The sequence below is a fragment of the Panthera onca genome, chromosome D3, assembly GCF_046562875.1.
Source record: "Panthera onca isolate mPanOnc1 chromosome D3, mPanOnc1 haplotype 2, whole genome shotgun sequence".
Classification (NCBI taxonomy): domain Eukaryota; kingdom Metazoa; phylum Chordata; class Mammalia; order Carnivora; family Felidae; genus Panthera; species Panthera onca.
In genome coordinates this window covers 26,347,464-26,367,212 of record NC_138350.1, presented here as the reverse complement: position 1 = coordinate 26,367,212, position 19,749 = coordinate 26,347,464, and the positions used below count along the sequence as shown (strand labels likewise).

The following is a 19,749-nucleotide window of genomic DNA, read 5'->3' as shown; positions in this document are numbered from 1 at the left end:
CTAACTAATTTGGATGCAAATTTAAAAAAAATAGAAACTAAAGATACAACAAAAAGAATAACGCCCCCCGCCCACCAAAAGTTTCTCAACCCAGGAAGCCTCTGGTTTGGGGATTCAGGAGATAAGGACCTTCTAGAGAAGTGAGAGCTATGGAATGAGTTGGCTGAAAGCTATCTAAGTTTTTGTTTCACAGGGAAGACTTTAAAGTGGCAGATAATTTCATGCCATAACCCTAATTCCTTTCTATAGGCATCTACAGAAAATCCCTCATTATTCTTTACTAAGCTTCATCAGTATCGGATATTCTTACAAATTTTATTTTAGAGACCTTAAAGATTTCTTTAGGACACAGCAGCAGGACAACGCCTGGCACTCTCATTCATAGAAGACTGATCAACAGAGTGTCATGTTACTCACATGAGAAGTTCCCTAATACAATGTGACTCATTGATAAGAGGTCTAGAAAAGAAAATAATTTTCAATGTCTCTTCAGCCACAAAAAGGACCAGTCAACAGAATGTTCTAGTTCCCCTGACGGGTGTAGCTGTCCAATGAAACTTGCATGTATATTATATAGCTTTTGTGACTGACAGAAACGAGTTGGTCAGTGTATCTACCTCATTGCTCCCACTTAGGATTTACAATGTGAGTCCTACAAAGGAGGGTGAGAGTGGGATGACATTAACTGTTCTGCTTGGAAAACATTTGGGGTTTCACTACATATCGATAAATTAGAATCCTGAATGGCACATTAGTCTTTTCTGAGATTGAATTGTGAAATCTCTGAAAGGCTGATCAACTCAAGTGAATGGAAAAAAAAAAAAAGAGCTTCTGAACTTGCAATGGTAGGAGCCCTATGTTTCTAGGTAAGGCCCTGACTGAGCAGCCATTTCTAGTTTTTCACTGGCATTTCTTTTCCTTTACAAAATCCAACAAGGAGAAAAGTCCATTCCTTTGAGAAGGACGTTTGCGTAATGACCTCTAGTCATTGTTGATGAAGAGAATAAATTGCAAATTTGTAATTACAAATTACAACAAATCATCATTAAAATAACCCAACTCAAACTCTCACAGAAGGGATGAGATTACAAGAGGAAGTCAGAATTCAAGATGAAATGATCACTCAAAGATTGGGGACGTTTGAAACACGCAGAGAAATATTACCAGGGACTCACACATCTGTATGCCAACGTTCACAGCAGCATTATTAACAGTAGCCAAAGGTGGACTAAACCAAATGCTCACTATGGTATATACAAAATGTTGGTTTTTTTAGACTCTCACAATGTTTTTTTATGAAAATCTCACTATAAATATCATTACTTTATGAATTCAATCAACTTCATCTATATAGAAGAATTACATCACTAGTAGCAAGTAGGAACAATATGAACCTACTGTTTTGATCTGTGAGATTTTTCATATGACCCAAAACATTCTTATGTACCACTAGTGAAATAAGGATTCCTTTTCAGTAGGATAGACATTAAGAGATCGACTTACCAAACTTGTCTTTATCACGTTGCTCTCAAGATCTTGAATTTGGGCCGCTTGATGTTTGATGGTTTCTTCTTGCCTGGCATTTTTCACCTGTAGCCTAAAATGCAGATCTTAAGATAATTATGCTCACACATAAATTTAAAACAACACCGTATAATTTCTGAACAAATGAGGGTATTACATAAATTCTTAAAATGGTGTCAAGAGGAAGATTTGGGAATTGTGCCATTTTTCTCATTGTGTTTTGTGGACAAGGTGCAACATTGAGAGATGAGATGCCACAATTCTGCATTTCAAAATAGCTCAAAGCTGGAATTTGTATCCAGCTGAACAATGATATACTGGCATAAGTAATACATTTCCCATACTACACTGCTTATCTGCTTTATAAGTAAACAAGTTATTTTCTGTGAGGTTTAAATTATACTTTTGCATATGATCTTTCATCTCCTCAGCATATCTTACGGCCTCTGCATGTCGTTCCTGTGCTTCTTGCAACTAAAATAAAGAAAAAAAATAATTTTAACTTCTGAAAATCTCGTAGAACACCATCACCTGTTTCTGTAACTAAACGTTTTTTTTTTTTTTGACTTGACTTGACTTGAGAGAGAGACAGAGAGAGAGCATGCAGAAGTGGAGAAGAGAGGCAGAGGGAGAGACAGAGAAAATGGTAAGCAGGCTGCAAGCTCAGGGTGAAGACTGATGTGGGGCTTGGTCTCATGACCGGTCTCATGACCGGTCTCATGATGTGGGGTTTGGGATCATGACCCGAGTGGAAATTAAGAGTCAGGATGCACAAACAACTAAGCCGCCCAAGTGCCCCTGTAACTAAAATCTTTTTGGAGCCAGCCACACTCTCCTCTACATGCTGATTGATGGCTACTCTGAGGTCATAACAGGAGAGTTGAACTGCTACACAGAGACTATGGCCGACAAAACGAAATGTTTCAATACTCTTACAGAATAGTTTACTAACCTTACTCTCCTACAAAACATAACATTGTTAATGTTTTTAAATTATATATGATCAGATAAATGTACAAATGTGTCTATTGGTCAAATGGAGGAAATATAGGAATTTACCTTGTGGTAAACATTTCTATTTTCATATTCGAAGCACCACATCAACTATGATTTTATATATTCACATAGGTGTTGACGTTGCTATTCTCATGATTATAAAACTGAACATGCTGCCTTCAGTGACAACAAGATATTTCATGGAAGAATTTGAGAAGCAATATCCTAGTAGGGGCCAGAATGCCTGGGTCTGAATTCCCAGTTCTGCTCGTTATGAGCTGTATGACCTTGAGCACACTACCTAAAACTTCCATGTCTCAGTCTCTGCATCTGTAAAATGAAGGTAGTAATAGCACCTACTGGGACACCTGAGTGGCTCAGTCGGTTCAGTGTCTGGCTTTTGATGTCAGCTCAGGACATGATCTCAGGGTCATGTAATTGAGCCCCACATTGAGCTCTGCATGGACAGCGAGGAGCCTGCTTGGGATTCTCTCTCCCTCTCTCTCCCTCTCTCTCTTTCTCTCTCTCCCTTTTTCTCTCTCTCCCCACATGCCCTTCCCCACAATCTCTCTGTCTTTCTCTCTCTCAAAACAAAGGCCCTTAAAAAAGTGATCTCAAAATAAATACTAATAGTATCTACCCCACTGGGATGTTGGGAAGATTAAATTAGGAAATAACAGATGAACAACTTAGAAGGGTACGTGGCACATAGTCAGCTCTAAGTGTCTGCATTTAGCATGATTACTGTTGCTGTATTTTGCGTTCCAATACAATGTGATAGTTTAGGCAGGTGGCCTGCCAACACAAGTGTTCCCCTATACAAATTATATTGAAGTTATTCTTCATTCCGCCGCAAGTGGCAGCAAATGGGGAGCATGAGGCCCAGAATCTCTCCTCAGTACTTCACACAACTTTCGCCAATGCCACTAGCCAACAGTACTTTTTCCGTTTATAATCCTTTTAACTTACTTCCTCTCTATACCATTCAGTGGACAATGCTCACAGACCAAGGTACAAATAGCACCTCCTTGACTGAGTAGTAGATCCTTTACATGACCATCAGAGGCAAGGGAAAGCCACTGACATAGAAATAATCGAGTCTTGCTAAACTAAAGTTCCTCAATCATTTCATGTCCGTATATACTGTTTACGTTAGGCTGCTTTAACATGTACTCTGATGAAGACATTAAGGCTTTGTGGTAAAAGCATATCAGAAAAGCTGTACCCAGATCTTTGCAGTTGGTAAAGTGTTATAAATCTGTAAATCCCAGTTCTGGCTGTGTAAGGAAGAAAGACAAATTTAGAGAGCTTTCTCATAGTGAGAGGGAAAAAAAACCCAAACATTTGATTGAACATTTCTCCTCTATTTGATTAAGTGCTTTTATTAATAATTTTACTTATATAAGTGTGTGTGTGTGTGTGTGTGTAGATATACACACATTTTTTTAACATTTATTTTTTGATAGAGAGCACGAGTCTGAGTGACGCAGAACGTGAGGGACACAATGGATCCAACGCAGGCTCTGCTGACAGCAGAGAGTCCGATGCAGGGCTCAGTCTCAAGAACGTGGAGATCATGACCTGAGCCAAAGGCAGACTCTGATAGGACTGGAGACAGCCAGGCACCCCTCAATTTTGTATTTCATTTCTTAGCATACATTTAGAATAAAAGCTTTGTTATACCAATGTTTCCAAGAAGAATTTATTGATACGGTATAAAGTACTTAATTTTATCGGAAAAACTGTTAAGTTAAAATATTTTCAATTTATACAAGGATAAGTACCACACGTATCAAATATTATTATCCCTTAAATTTATACTTAGGAAGACGAAATTACCTGTCATAAAAAAATAAAAACAACATCGAATAAAGGACTAAATTGTTCTGCGCAGGCTAGATGACAAGTGTCAAGAGAGTTAAGGCTAATGGGAGTTAGAACAGTCAGAGAAAGTTCATAGGAAAGGAGACTGTGAGACAAGTCTGAATAACATAGGTTTAGGCAAGAGGAACAGAAACTAAAAAGACAGCATGAGTAAACGGCAGAGAGATGGTGAAATCAACTCAGTTAACTCGGAGGATAAAATCTGATGACAGAGACATTAAAAACAGGTGTCCACACAAGAACTACGTGAATGTTCATAAGCAGCAGTATTAACAGGCAAAAAGTGGACACAACCCAAAGGTCCATCAAGTGATGAATGGACAAGGGCCTTAGCTCACAATGGAGTACTGTTTGACAATAAAAAGAAATGAAGCACTGATATAAGCTGTAACCAACACAGATGAACCCGGAAAACATTAAGTGAAGCTAGCTAGTCCCAAGGGACCACACGTTGTGTGACTCCATTTATATGAAATATTCACAAGAGGCAACTCCAGTGAGAGGCCAAGTAGTAGACTGGTGGTTGCCTGAGGCTGGGGGCAACGGGTAAGGGTTTCCTTTCAGGGTGAGGAAAGCATTCTACGTGATGGCAGTGATGGTTGCACGAGCGTACACAGAGACAGTGAACTGTGCGTGTCAAATGGGTGACTTTTATGGGATGTGTATTGGACCTCAAAAAGGCTTTAAAAAAACCCAATGGCAGGACACAGATAATGTTCTTAATTCTCGCTTTTGGGCGTACATACTATACATGATCTGAATATTTCCATGCTTTGACAACATGTCTAAAAGGCAAAGAAAATGAAGGAAATGCCTAAGTTCAAGTGGTTTGTTAAGTGATCTTTCTGTACAAGTCATCCTGAAATCAATACAGAGTCTTCCCGAAAGTGAAGATGAGAACTAAGACAATTATCTGAAACATTCCATTAAACATTTTCTTCTGATTTTATCCAGCTTGCCTCATCATGGTAATAGAGATATCATTAAAAAACATTGTTTAGCAGGGGACAAAATCTCTTGGGGCATCTGGGTGGCTACGTCAGTTAAGCGTCCAATTCTTGCTTTCAGCTCAGGTCATGATCTCACGGTTCATGAGACTGAGCCCCACCTTGGCTCTACACTGACAGCATGGAGCCTGCTTGGGATTCTCTCTCTCTCTCCTCTCTCTGCCCCTCCCCTGTTAACATGCACGCACACACTCTCTCTCGCTCTTTCTCTCTCAAAATAAATAAATCAACTGTAAAAAAAGTTTTACATTAAGGAAAGAAAGAAAAAAGTCTCTCAATTTCTGTGAGGAAGGATACAAAAGCCTCAACTTTCCTAAGTATGATAAGAAAAAAACGTATAACGCAAATAGTAGAATGAAAGTCAGAGTTTACGAAATAAATGTATTGGAAAGATACTAAAATCATAATAAATTAATTATAATGAAAATACAAAAGAAAGCGGTCCATGGAAATTAGTATCCTAAAACACCTTATATTATTTAACCAGCTATAAGTTAACTGTTGACAGGTTACATTTACTACATACCTGACTTCTGATTCGACCTAATTTCTTCTTGAGATCCCGTGTCTCATCTTCCAGACGAAGATGTGATGTAACCTCGGGGGAAGCCTCTGACATAGACTGTTTCTTCAGAGTATCAGCCAGTCCTTGTTGAAGTTGTCTCACAACTACCTAATAAGACATTTCTGTTACTGATTTTCTAAATCATCTTATTATTAAATTATGTTAATAATAGACAACTCTAACATGCGTACTTTGAGAAATATCACCACATACATCAATTCACCTTCTTTTATTTTTTTTTAATTTTTTTTAACGTTTATTTATTCTTGAGACAGAGAGAGACAGAGCATGAACAGGAGAGGGGCAGAGAGAGAGGAAGACACAGAATCTGAAACAGGCTCCAGGCTCTGAGCCGTCAGCACAGAGCCCGACGTGGGGCTCAAAATCACGGACCGTGAAATCATGACCTGAGCCGAAGTTGGACGCCTAGCCGACCAAGACACCCAGGCGCCCCAATTCACCTTCTTTTAGCGACACATACACTTTCCTGTTCACTGAATTCAGTTAAAGAACAAAAAGTGTTATCTCCCTGCCTAGTCAGGATGATGTCACTTAGATAATGAATTCAGCCTCACTATCCATTCTCCACTGGTGAATTTGCAAAGCTTCATAACCTATGGAAGTCTCAAAAAGAAATGGGGACATAGTGGGCACAGCAGTCATAAATTCTTTATTATGAAAGGTTTTCTCTCTTTTTTTTATGGCAGGCTTAAGTTACCATCAGAGTTCCTCACATATCCAATCCTCTGCTCTTATCCTTCTAATAGACTCCTATCTCGGAACCAAAGTAAAGTCATTCCAATGGCCCCTGCTTCCACCCCCCTCCCCTGACCTCAGCTCCTACAGCTCTCTCCCCTACTCACTCCATTCCTGCTAAGCAAGAATCCTGCAACCCCTCCTTGGTCTGAAAATGGAGATCCAATGCCAAATTAATAAATCACAGAGAGATACAATTCTCTTTGTACTGGACAAACTTATGCCCACATGACAGTAACTGAGCTTTGAAATGAGCAAATTATTTGTAAAAATATTTAAAATAAGTTATAAACAGCAGTGGGAAGATTACTCAAACATGGCTTTCCTGACACTCACCACAGTTGTCCCAAATTATGATTTAGTGAAAAGTAGATACCTTTAAAGAATTAGGAGGTTGTAGGAACACATGATTTGAGACTGAAAATTGAAATTTATGTGAATAAAAATAAAATCATACCAACTTAAAATGTATAAAAAGCTACCAAAGGAAAAGTACTACCAGAAAGAGCACCTACACTTCATTTCATCTGGGAAATCTGAAGTGACTGTCCAGTTAACTCAATTAATTGAATCTACGTTTCAAAATACTCATTTTACCTTTCAGCATTTTCATTTACCAGCTCACCACAGTAATAAAATGCGGTGGCAAAGATTACAATTATTATTGTAGGGATGCCTGGGTGGCTTTCTCGATTAAGCAAGCAACTCTTGATTTCGGCTCAGGTCATGAATCTCACAGCTCCTGACTTTGAGAGTCCTGTGTCGGGCTCCACGCTGGCAGTGCAGAGCCTCCTTGGCATTCTCTCTCTCTGCCCTCCCCAGCTCATGTTCTCTCTCCGACTCTCTCTCAAAAGAAACTTAAAAAAATATTATTATAGCAGTATAAGACTAGTAACAGTGTATAACTTAACCTCTTAAAGTTTCATAGGTGACAGAGTATCTGTACTCAAATCAAAACACCTCTTAGGTCTAATTTTTATTTGCTGCATACGAGTTATGCTTTTTGTTGATTTATAGTCTTTTTTTTTAATATTCAACTAGATTCACAAGTCAGCCATAATCAAATATTACCTGAGTTTTCTTTCTGAAAATCTGAAAAATTTTTATCTTTCTGGATACTTACTTTTAATTTTGCTTTCTCATTTTTATACTTATACATTCTTTCTTTTAAGTGTTTACATTCATCGATTAACTCTTTATTTCTTTCTCCCAGCATAAGACCTTGTTCTCCACGTTTAGCTTTAAGGTTTTTTTGGATATTCTGAAACGGGTCTTGGATATTAATCCCTAGCTTTTCTTTACTGTCAGCTTCGTTGTGAGCATCATCTAGTTGCTGTCTAAGCAACATATTTTCACTTTGTAGTTGAGATAACCTTTCCTCGAAGGATTCCTGCTTTGCAATGTAGTTATTCACTTTACTTTGTTCCTTCTGATACATGTGTTCAATTTCCATCTTCTGGCATTGTGTTTGGCTTAGGTCCCTTTGTACACATTCTAAAAGTAAAGTCTTTTCTCGGAGAGCATCTTTTATGTGACGGAGCTCAATTTCCAGGGCATTGAATTTACTTTCATCTTGAGAAAGTTGCCGAGAAAGAACTTCATTGTTATCTTGTAGTTTAGACACATCAAAATTCATCTTGTCCTGTAAGTGAAACCATTCATCTCTTGCTCTCTGGAAAGCAAGTTCTAGGTCTCTTCTTGATGTCTGACTCTGATCATGATCGTGTACAGCAGTAGCCAGTCTAGCACGGTATGATTCAACTTCTGCTTCCAGGCTCTCTTTATTTTGTTTTTCATTCTCCAGTTTAGACTTTAGCATCGTAATCTCAGCAGTCAGAACATTAAGCTGTCCACTATATTGGAATATTGTTTTTGATAATGTTTCCTCATTCTGTTTTATGGTCTTTTGAAGGTTGTCATTCTTTTCCTTTATACTTTCAATGTCTTCACAATATTTCGTTTCCTTTCTCTGGTTCTGATTTTTTATGGTGTCTCTTTCCAGTCTTAGCATGGCGATTTCATCCTGCAACATGTAGTTTTTATGCAACAGATCTTGTATTTTCTCACGACTATCAGAAAGCTAAGTAAAACAAAGGACATTTTCAGATCACGTTCAATAAAATGACATTATCATGCTTTTCTTTGAAATTAAAGCATAATCTATGTTTAAACAATGAAAGGGTTACAGGAGGTGCCAGGGTGGCTCAGTTGGTTAAGTGTCTGACTCTTGATTTTGGCTCAGGGAATGATCTCACATTCTGTGGGTTCAAGCCCCACGTCAGGCTCTGTGCTGACAGTCAGGAGCCTGCTCAGGATTCTCGCTCTCCCTCTCCCTGCCCCTCCTCTGCTTGCATTCTCTCTCTCTCTCTAATGAAAAAAGAATCATAGGAAGGAAGGAAGGAAGGAAGGAAGGAAGGAAGGAAGGAAGGAAGATTACAGTAAGTGAATATCCAACTGGAAAAAATGAAGTTGGCTCCAAATCTCAAATTTTATACAAGCATAAGTTCCCAAAAGTTCAGAACTTTAACTGAAGATAATGAAGGCATAAAAGTAAAAAAGAATTCGTGAGAAGTTTTCAGAATCTCAGAATTGGAAAAGCCTTTCTCTGATTTACAACAAACCAGAAGGCCTGAAATAAAAGATTAATAACTCTGACTACACTTAAAAATTGAGTTTACAGTAGATATCAAAAACACAGCTACCCCACAGTAAAATCGTTAGCTCTGCATCTACTTGGACAGATTACATTTCCTAAAATTCTTTTCTTCCTGAGAATATTTCATAGATATCTACTTTGCTAACATTTCTATAGTCAGTTATAAGAATAGATCTATTGATAACTGACAAATCTAGGCAATGTATTATAATATAAACACTTCTCCATATATCAAAGAACTCATTTGGTTATCACAATTCTAGAATGGAGAGATTAAAACGGTGAGCTGCAGGACTCTCCCCAGGTCTTCTCACTCCACAACTAGTGCTCTTGCACCAACCACTGCTACTTCTCTAGTGTAAATACACAAATATGAAAGAAGTCTTGGATTTCAAACTGCTGACAGGAAATAAGGTGAAATTTATACATCTCTTAGAAAATCATGAAATTATTTACTGCTGCAATACCTTGTATTTCCTCTTCATGTTGAAAATAGTAATAAATATAAAAGAGGGGAGAGACACTCCACTATTTTATTAGGAATAAAATACCTATCAATAAATTGTCATCAAGTGTATACTGTAGCATACCATTGTTTTCAAAAGTTCCTTGTAATGAAAGAGGATGCTACTTGAAGCAAACTGTTACTTTTCTCAAAAGTAGGAGACTTGATACCGAAAATATGATCTGGGAACTGGCTATATTCATCCTCCTGTCCATTAGCGGAAGTGTTCAACTGATCTATTAATATATCAAGGCAGTGAAGTAACTGTTCAAAACCAAAACACATGTTGCTAGTAGCAATAGTTTTGAGATTAGGGAAAGCTCATCGATTCCTACAGAAAGTAATAAAAGCCTCTCCTTTGGGTGAGGACATTATGAATGTCACTAGTTGTTGCAGACAAATGCATTTAATCAAGAAAATTATTTTATCCGATGAAACAAAAATGCCACCGTCCCCCATGCCCCTCCCCAAAAATATATGTGCTCTTAAAACCCTCTGTAGTTTCCATGATGTACAGTGTTGGGTTTTTAAAATTTATATATACATACATGGAGAAAAAGTAATAATAATTAAAAAATAGAATGTATACAAATACATACACACATGTACTTCAAAATGACTAAAGAAGATATTTCAGAATTCGTTTTCTTATGAGCCATTTCTAGCACCTTTTGCTTGTAAAAGTGATTGTTTAGACTTCCATCTTGTAATACTCTGGCCTTCTGATCTGGAGAAAGTTGCCACTGTCACTGCGCTTTTCTACAACCTGGAGATACATTTCATCACGATTTTGGTCTCATACCGTTAAAAAAAAAGTCAAAAGCTGAAGAGGAAACCTTTAAACAAATGTTCCAAGGAACATGATCCCATGTTTTAATTTATTTTAAACCTAAATAATATATATTGAATCAAAGGGATACCATAAAATATACGTATAATACACTATATAATATTGATGGAAATATACAATTTTTTATCAAAAACTAATTTACCTGATTCAAATTATCTTTTGCGGCCTTCAATTCCATGTTTAGTGTTCTAAGAGTGAGTTCAAATTCTTGTTTTACTTCAACTTCTTCCTTATATTGGTCTTCTATTCTTCTTAACTTCTCCCTAATTTTTTCATACAACATATCAGCATTTCTTCTTTTTTCTTCCTCTTGTTTTAAAGTAAATCTGCAATTAAATGTGCTTATTTTAAAATTTGTTTTGATAGAAATAAAAAGTTCCTCTCATGATCTGGTTCCACACATGTTGGCTTACTGTCCAAATGAAATTTCTATGTTCTCAAGTTTTTTGTTTTTTTTTTCCTTTCTAGGGCTCATGTTTTTAATTTGTCACTTCAATCTCTTCCAAAACATATATACCATTGGAAAGAAGCAAGGACAAAGCATTATGCAACTTAGTTACTTTTAGTCAGTAATAACTCTGGTAGATGTTGTAGGAAAGAAGTTTGAAATTATTCAAGAAAGTGAGAGTTGAAAATTACCCCTTTTCCCACAGGTATAATTATTCCTCCACAGGACAGATAATTCAGTTACTCATTAAAAAGAGAAGTTGCTGTTTATAAACAAGTTTATCAATTCACTGGAAATACAATTTCCACTTGACGAAACATTACAGGTACCTCCAAAAATGGTGTGCAGTGTAAGAGAGCATCTGCAGATGTTGTTTACACAACATACACATGCAGATTACTGTCATCCAAGTCTAGGCTAGCAAGTCTAATATCTGTTGCCCTATACATTTTGTTTCTTCTTACCCAACACTTGCAACTTACCTTGTTGATGATTACCTACTTTATGAATCACTTAAAAATCCCTTCTAGAACAACACAGGATACATATCAATTAAGTAAACAATAGAGAGTAATATGAGCTTTCAGCATACACTTTTGAATTAATTTTATCTACCTATGATAGACATGTTGGAAAAACTTATCAGTAATCACTTTCCGTATTACTTTTTTTAAAAATGTTTATTCATTTTTGAGAGAGAAAGGGAGAGCCCATGCAAACAAAGGAGGGGGAGAGAGAGAGAGAGAGAGAGAGAGAGAGGGAGACAGAAAATCCAAAGTGGGCTCTGCACTGACAGCAGAGAGCTCAATGCGGGGCTCGAACTCACGAACCCTGAGATCATGACCTGAGCCGAAGCCAGATGCTTAACCAACTGAGCCACCCAGGCACCCCCACTTTACCTTTTAACCCCTGCATGTTAAGAATCAAATGGAATCAATTTTCGGGAATTTTACTGTCTTGAGAAAAATGACCATTTTATACTCTGTTGGTAGGTACAGAAATTAATATAAGGTTTCCTGAGAACAATTTAAAAATATGGATCAAAGAACTTTTTTAAAATTTTTATACTTTAACCAAATTATATTACATTGAAGAATTTATTCCAAGTAACCAGAAATGCAGAAACAGATTTATATAAAAGACATTCTTGACAGCACTAATTAAAATACAGAAAGATGAAAAACAAGCAGAATTCAATCGGTTAAATAATGATGTTTCTTGGACTATGGTGGACTTTTCCATGGCCATTAAAATTGTGATTTGGAATAGACATTAAATTATTAGAAGTATTCACTGTTAAGAACGTGCTGTGTTATTTCCAAGAATCTCACACTTCACAACACTAAAGAAGGTTTCTTTCCTGGAAAATCCTATAAGGTTAAGTTTGCAGTTAAAAAACTGCCCCTACACATCTGTCGTACAAAAGTAAAGAGTTCATATATTTCTTTAAAACTGACATGCTATACCTCAAACTGCATACTTCATGTTCCCATTCCACTTTTTGATGCTCTAACCGTGATATCACGTCTTTGGCTTCTCGTAGCTCGTTTTGTAGTGCACTAACCGTTTTTTCCATTTTTTTAATTTTTCTGGTAAGTAGTTTACAGTGATTTTTGTTACGTTTCTTTAATCTTTCATAGGAAACAAGTATATTTTGGATATTTAAGAAGCCAGCAGAATCTGCATCAGAGGAGAAACAGAAACAGAAATAAAATATATGAGTACTTCTTGCATATACAGGACGGTGCATCTTCAATTCACTCATCCACACGTTGAATAAATATATACCTTCAATGGAAGACATTATAGTCAGCTCTACACATACACTAGAGAAGACCCCTGGTTCTCGATTAGCTTAAAGTTTAGTGAAGGAGAAAGACAACTCAAATGATAAGTCTAAATTCAGATAGTTCCTATTAGAAAACAGAGTTTTGTGATCATAACTTGATCCAGATTGGGCCCAAGAAAGATAGATTTTCCTGAAGAAGAGGTAACTATACTGAGGAATGAAGGATGAGCAGGAGGCAATTAAGCAAAGGAGGAAGACAAGCACTCTCGACAGTCTAGAGCATGTGCCGAAGTTCCACTGTAACTTGCTTCTGGCCGACATGGAGTAACACGTACTGATTGATCTTCCTACCTGAAGCAGGCAAAACCAAAACAGACAAATTACAATTTTAACATGATTTTCAAGACACAGAACTTCAGACAATGAAGGACAATGATCCCTGAAAACAAAACACGTTAGCCTAACACATGCCCAAGCTCACTGCCTTGAGAGAGTTTTCAGGCTATGACCCAGGAGACATAAATGATTTAAATAGACTCCACCAGACTCCTTGAGTCGAGGTGATGAAACTGAGAGTCTCGTGAATTCAAGGCACATAGAGATGACAGGTCAGCATCCAGGAGAGGAGAAAGCAGAACACAGAAAGAACCCTGGACATCTGCAGAGGGTCCCCTTTGGCTACTCAGCAGAGTAACAACCAATGCATACATGGAAGGAAGTCATCAAGGGAAAAAAATCTGAAAAGATAGAGGAAACACTGCCTGGTGCTCCCACAGCACTAGAGACAGTATCTATTCACATTAGCTAGGATAGAAAAACTCATAATTTGCTTTAGGCTGATCACCTCTTTGGATTCATCCAATAATTTGTAATAGCAACACTAAAGGATCCATCTGTTTGTAAGTAACCTAACTATATCTCCAAACAAAGCATGAAAAGATAACTAGAGGCATAGAAGCTACTGTTTTAAAAACCAAATAGCACTTACAGAGATGTAAATTATGTCAGACATGAACAATACGATGGACAGGAATAAACACATGTTAGACATCACAAAACAAAAGACTGAAGTTTAACATTGGAAACCTGGAAGAAAACTTCAAGGGGGAAATACACAATTGCCCAAAGAGGCAGGGGAAAGGGACAGGGAAAAAAATGGCCCAAATATTCCTAAACCTCATGAAAACGATAATCCCACCAACCCAGGAAGGATCTGTCTAGGAAAGAAGAAATGGAAGTCAACTCTTGTAATTTTCCTAAACTATATACGATGTGGTATAACATTAATGGAAGCTAGACTGTGTTGTTTAACCCACAGACTATAAAACCTAAACCAACCACCACAATAGCAAAACTGAAAAGTTCTAGCTAGGAAACCTAAATAAATAAGTGAATAAGTGAATAAATAAATAAATAAATAAATAAGAAATGGATAAAACTGAATCATAAAAATGACTCGATTAAAAGAAAGCGGAAAAAGAAGAGAACAGGAACAAGGAGCAGATAGGACAAATGCAAATGCATTCAAACAGCATGATGACAGATTCAAATCAAACAAATGCAAATCAAACAGCATGATGACAGATTCAAATCAACTATATCAATAACCACAGCAAATGAAAACGGTCTAAAAGCCTCAACTAAGACGCAGAGTGTCAGAATGGATAAAAAAGGAAGACTCAGCTATATGCTACCTATACAAAATGCACTTAAAATGTCAAGACGGAAATTTGTTCAAAAGACAGAAATATGATATAGCACACTAACACTTGACCAAAGAAGGCTGAGCTAGAGTGGCTATATGAATACCAGACAAAACAGTTTCAAAACAAAAAATTATTACCAGCAATAAACAACAGGTCATTGTATAATCATAAAAGGGTCAATGAATAGCAATCTTAAATGTTCATGGATCTGTTAATAGCTTTAAAGTACCTGGAGCAAAAATTGATAGAACTGAAAAGCAAAATAGGCCAATTCACAATTATAGTCTGATATTTCAATAGGCACAACATCAGCAAGGACACAGTAGATTTGACCACCACAATTCTTCCCAAGGATCCATGGAACACTTACCAAAAGAGACTATACTCTGGGTCATAAAATAAATCTTAATAAAAGGAAGAAGAGGCCTGAAGTCATAAAAGTGTGTCCCCTGACCACAAAGCAATCAAATCAGAAATCAAGAACAAAAATATCTCTGGAAAATACTCAACTATTTGCGAACTACACAACACATCGAAATATCCCCTGGGTCAAAGAAGTAATGAAAAGAGAACAAAATTAGAAAGGATTCTGAACTGAATGAGAATGAAACCACAGTAGAATTTGTAGAGTCCTGCTTTAGTAGCACTCACATGAAGACTGATGGCACTGAATGTATACATTAAAAAAGAAGAGGGAAGTGCGATGCTCCTTGCTGCCTTTGTGGCTCCTCCGCTGCTTCCCAGGCGCCCCTCCCCACCCTGCCCCTGTGGCAGCTGGAGAGCTAGAACTTTGTTCACCTGCCCACAGAGCTGGCTTTCAGCCTGGTGGGGGCGGGGTGCGCCACCTGCCCGGAATTGAAGGTGGGGGAGTAGCTGCAGGAGGCGACCACCCTACCCTGAGGTGGGCAGGGGACGGACCCCCCCGCCCCCCACTCCACCAGGCCCCGCCACTCCCCCACCACTCCCCACCCCCCACCACCCCGCCAGCGCCAACGCCCGCCCCCGCCACCCTCCCCGCTTCTGCTGGAGCCCAGGCGGCGACAGTGGCAGAGGCATGGGCCCTTCTGGAAGGGAGAGCCCAATGTCTGTGCACCTGTCTCCCCTCCCTTCCTCTCCACCCCTGCCATGGGTTTTGTGTTCTAGCTCCCATCTTTTTCTGATTACCTACATCATCACCCTTCTTCCAGCCGGCCTCGTTTCCCAGCTTCTTGCCACAGTTTCTCTCACTTAAGCCTCAGTTACTCAGGCTCTTTTTACCCTAGTCCTGCCAGAGACTTCGCACAACCAGCAGCACTTAATAGTCTCTTTCATGGGATGTCCCCGTCCTTCCCCTCTCCCCACATCCTATTCGGGGCTGATGGCAGCCAGGAACCCTTCCTATTGCATTTACCGGCAGTTTCCACCTGGCCCTGAGGCTTGGCGCAGATCAAGTCCACCACGCCCACGCCCACGCCGCCAAGGACCCCTAGGAGAACCACTTGTCCCATGGTGGTATTGGACAAGATGTTCTCTGTTTTCCTGGGGTTGTTTATTTTAGTCTGAATACTTGTTACTCTCCACCGCTATACTTTACAAAGGTATGTTCTGGTTGCATGACAAGGAGTTAGAAATGAGCCAGAGACCATTTGCAGGCAAGGAGAAGACTTCGACATTTAGGATTAAAGGAAGAAAGGAGAAACAGAATGTTAAGAAGGTTAGATTTCTCAAAGTATTTTGATATCTTTTGTGATCTGAGGAAGTGCAGATTACTGACCCTACACAGATTGACACTTTGGGAGAAAATTTCATGATGCTTGATTCGCTCTTGGAGTAACGTAAACACAAGTTCTCAAACCTGCATATTCTCTCAGCTGGAACCAGCTGTATATCTGAATGTTCACTTCCATCAGAACTTGTATAAGAGAAAGAATGGGAGTCTGGTTCAACAAAAATGACTACGTCCGGGACCTGAAAAGGGTCATTCTGGTTCCTAATAGTGTATATGGACATTTTAGTGGGCACAGATCGGGATTTTTACAGTTTACTTGGAGTATCCAGCACTGCAAGCAGTAGAGAAATAAGACAAACTTTCATGAAATTGGCATTGAAGCTACATCCTGATTAAAAAAAGAAAAAAAAAACCACAAATAACCGGGGGCGCCTGGGTGGCTCAATCAGAGTGTCCACCTCCTGCTCACTCGGGTCATGATCTCACAGGTCGTGGGTTGGAGCCCCGCGTCCTGCTCTGTGCTGATGCCTTGGAGCCAGGGGCCTGCTTTGGATTCTGTGTCTCCGTCTCTCTCTGCCCCAACCCACTTGCATTCCGTCTCTGCCTCTCTCAAAAGTAAATAAACATTAAAAAAATAATAAATAAATAAATAAATCAACCATACAAACAAATGAATAACCCTAAAGTACGGAGTGATTTTTCAAAAATAAATAGAGCATATGAGGTACTCAAAGATGAAGATCTGTGGGAAAAGTATGACAAATATGGAGAAAAGGGACTTGCAGATAATGCAGAAAATGGCCCGTATGAAAGCTGGGATTATGGTTGTTATGACTTTGGTATTTATGACGATGATCCTGAAAGCAGAACATTGGATAGAAGAGAACTGGATGCTGCTGTTAATTCTGGAGAACTGTGGTTTGTGAACTTTTACTCCCCAGGATGTTCACACTGCCATGAATTAGCTCCCACATGGAGAGACTGTGCTACAGAAGTAGATGGATTACTTCGAATTGGTGCTGTTAACTGTGGTGATGATAGACTGCTTTGCCGAATGAAAGGAGTCAACGGATCTCCCAGCCTCTTCCCTTTCAGGTCTGGAATGGCCACAGTGAAATATCACGGTGACAGATCAAAGGAAAGTTTGGTGAGTTTAGCCATGCAGCGTGTTAGAAGCACAGTGACGGAATTATGGACAGGAAATTTTGTTCACTCCATAGAAACTGCTTTTGCTGCTGGCGTTGGCCGGCTGATCATTTTTTGTTGCAAAGGAGGAGATTGTTTAACTTCATAGACACGACTCAGGATCAGGGGCATGTTGGATAGTGTTGTTAATGTAGGACAGATGGACTGTGCCACCCAGGACAAACTGTGTAAAAGTTTGGTATTATGACAAGTATTACTGCCTATTTTCCTCCTGGCGCCACATTAAATAACAGAGAGAAAAGCAGCGTTTTGTTCCTTAATTCATTGGATGCTAGAGAAATATATTTGGAAATCGTGCATCGTCTTCCAGATTTTGAACTGCTTTCGGCAAATACACTAACGGGTCGATTGGCTCGTCATTGGTGGCTCTTATTGTTTAGTTTTGGAAAACATGAAAATTCAAGTGATCCTGAGTTGAAGAAACTCAAAACTCTACTCCAAAGTGAACATATTCAAGTTGGCAAGGCTGACTGTGCCTCTGCACCAGACATCTGTAGTAATCTCTCTGTATTTCAGCCATGTCTAGCAGTATTTAAAGGACAAGGAAGCAAAGAATATGAAATTCATCACGGAAAGAAGATTCTATATGATATACTGGCCTTTGCCAAAGAAAGTGGTAATTCTCATGTTGCCACGCCTGGACCTCAAATTTTTCCTGCCGATGACAAGGAACCGTGGCTTGTTGATTTGTTTGTGCCATGTTGTCCACCATGTCGAGCTTTATTGCCAGAGTTACAAAAAGCCTCAAAGCATCTGTGTGGTCAGCTTACGTTTGGTACACTAGATTGTACGGTTCACGAGGGACCCTGTAACACATAAAGCATTCAGGCGGATCCAACAACAGTGGTATTGAACCAATCCAAGGTTCATGAATATGAAAGACATCACTCTGCTGAACAACAGATCTTGGAATTCATAGAGGATCTTAGGACTCCTTCAGTGATCTCCCTGACGCCCACCACTTCCAATGAACTAGTTAAACAAAGAAAACATGATGAAGTCTGGATGGTTGACTTCTACTCCCCATGGTGTCATCCATGTCAAGGCCTAATGCCAGAATGGAAAAGAATGGCCCGGACACTAACTGGACAGTTACTGTGGGCAGTATAGACTGCCAACAGTATCGTTCTTTTTGTGCCCAAGAAAATGTTCAGGGATACCCTGAGATAAGATTTTTCCCCCCAAACCAAATAAAGCTTTTAAGTATCACAGTTACAATGGTTAGAAGAGAGACTTGGTGTCTAGGATTTCTACCTCAAGCATCCACAGATCTAATGCCTCAGAATTTCGATGAAAAAGTTATGCAAGGGAAAAATCACCGGGGGATTGAATTCTATGCTCCTTGGTGTGGACCTTGCCAAAATTTTGCTCCCGAGTTTGAGCTCTTGGCTAGGATGATGAAAGGAAAAGTGAAAGCTAGAAAAGTTGACTGTCAGGCTTACGCTCAAACATGCCAGAAAGCTGGCATCAGAGCCTATCCAACTGTTAAATGCTATCCCTACGCAAAAGCAAAGAGAAACATTTGGGGAGAGCAAATAGATGCCAGAGATGCAAAAGCGATCGCTGCCTTAATATATGAAAAACTGAAAAATCTCCACACTCATGGAAAGAGAGATAAGGATGAACTTTAATGATGTGAAGATGAAGAAAAAAGAGAAAAGGAATTCTAACACATGACATCAGAAGATCAACTTTGTAGGATGTTGCTACATTCTGGGTCGGAATAAAGGAACATTATCTCAGAAGTGGAATCACACCATCTGAATTCTGTACAACATTGGTATAAATGAAGGGTCTGCAAGCTTTTTCTGTAAAAGGCCAAACTGCAAATATTTTAGGCTTTGTAGACCATGTACATTTGTCACATAGTCCTTTGTTTTTGCTTTGTTTACAAGCCTTTAAATAGTCTGAAAACTTTTCTTGGCTCAGGGCCATACAAACAGGCCAAGCCACATTCAGTCCATGGGCCATAGATTGCTAAGCCCTGGCAATGATACTAAAACTGCCTGGCTCAAACAGGAGCCTGCTCTGTCATGTACATATACGTCTAGGGTCTATTCCTTAAAGTTTTGTGGCTGGCCTGAAAGGAAATAACTTGGTATTTAGTTACCTGTCTTAAAAATTGTGTGAAATGGCCACCATGTGGCCA

The 19,749-nt window shown here is 38.9% G+C and overlaps 2 protein-coding genes and 1 pseudogene across 16 annotated transcripts in view; 2 read left to right on the top strand and 1 right to left on the bottom strand.

Moving 5' to 3' along the window:
• Positions 1 to 19,749, top strand: part of SGSM1 (small G protein signaling modulator 1) — a 496,957-nt gene that overhangs the window by 142,329 nt on the left and 334,879 nt on the right. The gene's annotated exons all lie outside the window — the stretch shown is intronic.
• Positions 1 to 19,749, bottom strand: part of LOC132676937 (ankyrin repeat domain-containing protein 26-like) — a 149,332-nt gene that overhangs the window by 26,459 nt on the left and 103,124 nt on the right. For 7 of the 8 annotated variants that reach the window (XM_081790737.1, XM_081790739.1, XM_081790743.1 and 4 more), the window contains 6 exons: positions 12,658 to 12,871; positions 10,886 to 11,069; positions 7,856 to 8,812; positions 5,938 to 6,084; positions 1,928 to 1,998; positions 1,504 to 1,597 (listed from right to left, as the gene is read on the bottom strand). In XM_081790737.1, the coding sequence (XP_081646863.1) occupies positions 1,504 to 1,597; positions 1,928 to 1,998; positions 5,938 to 6,084; positions 7,856 to 8,812; positions 10,886 to 11,069; positions 12,658 to 12,871 (1,667 nt within the window). The remainder of the gene's footprint in view (positions 1 to 1,503; positions 1,598 to 1,927; positions 1,999 to 5,937; positions 6,085 to 7,855; positions 8,813 to 10,885; positions 11,070 to 12,657; positions 12,872 to 19,749) is intronic. The other variant, XM_081790744.1, reaches the window with a different exon arrangement.
• Positions 16,595 to 19,266, top strand: LOC132676065 (endoplasmic reticulum disulfide reductase DNAJC10-like; annotated as a pseudogene).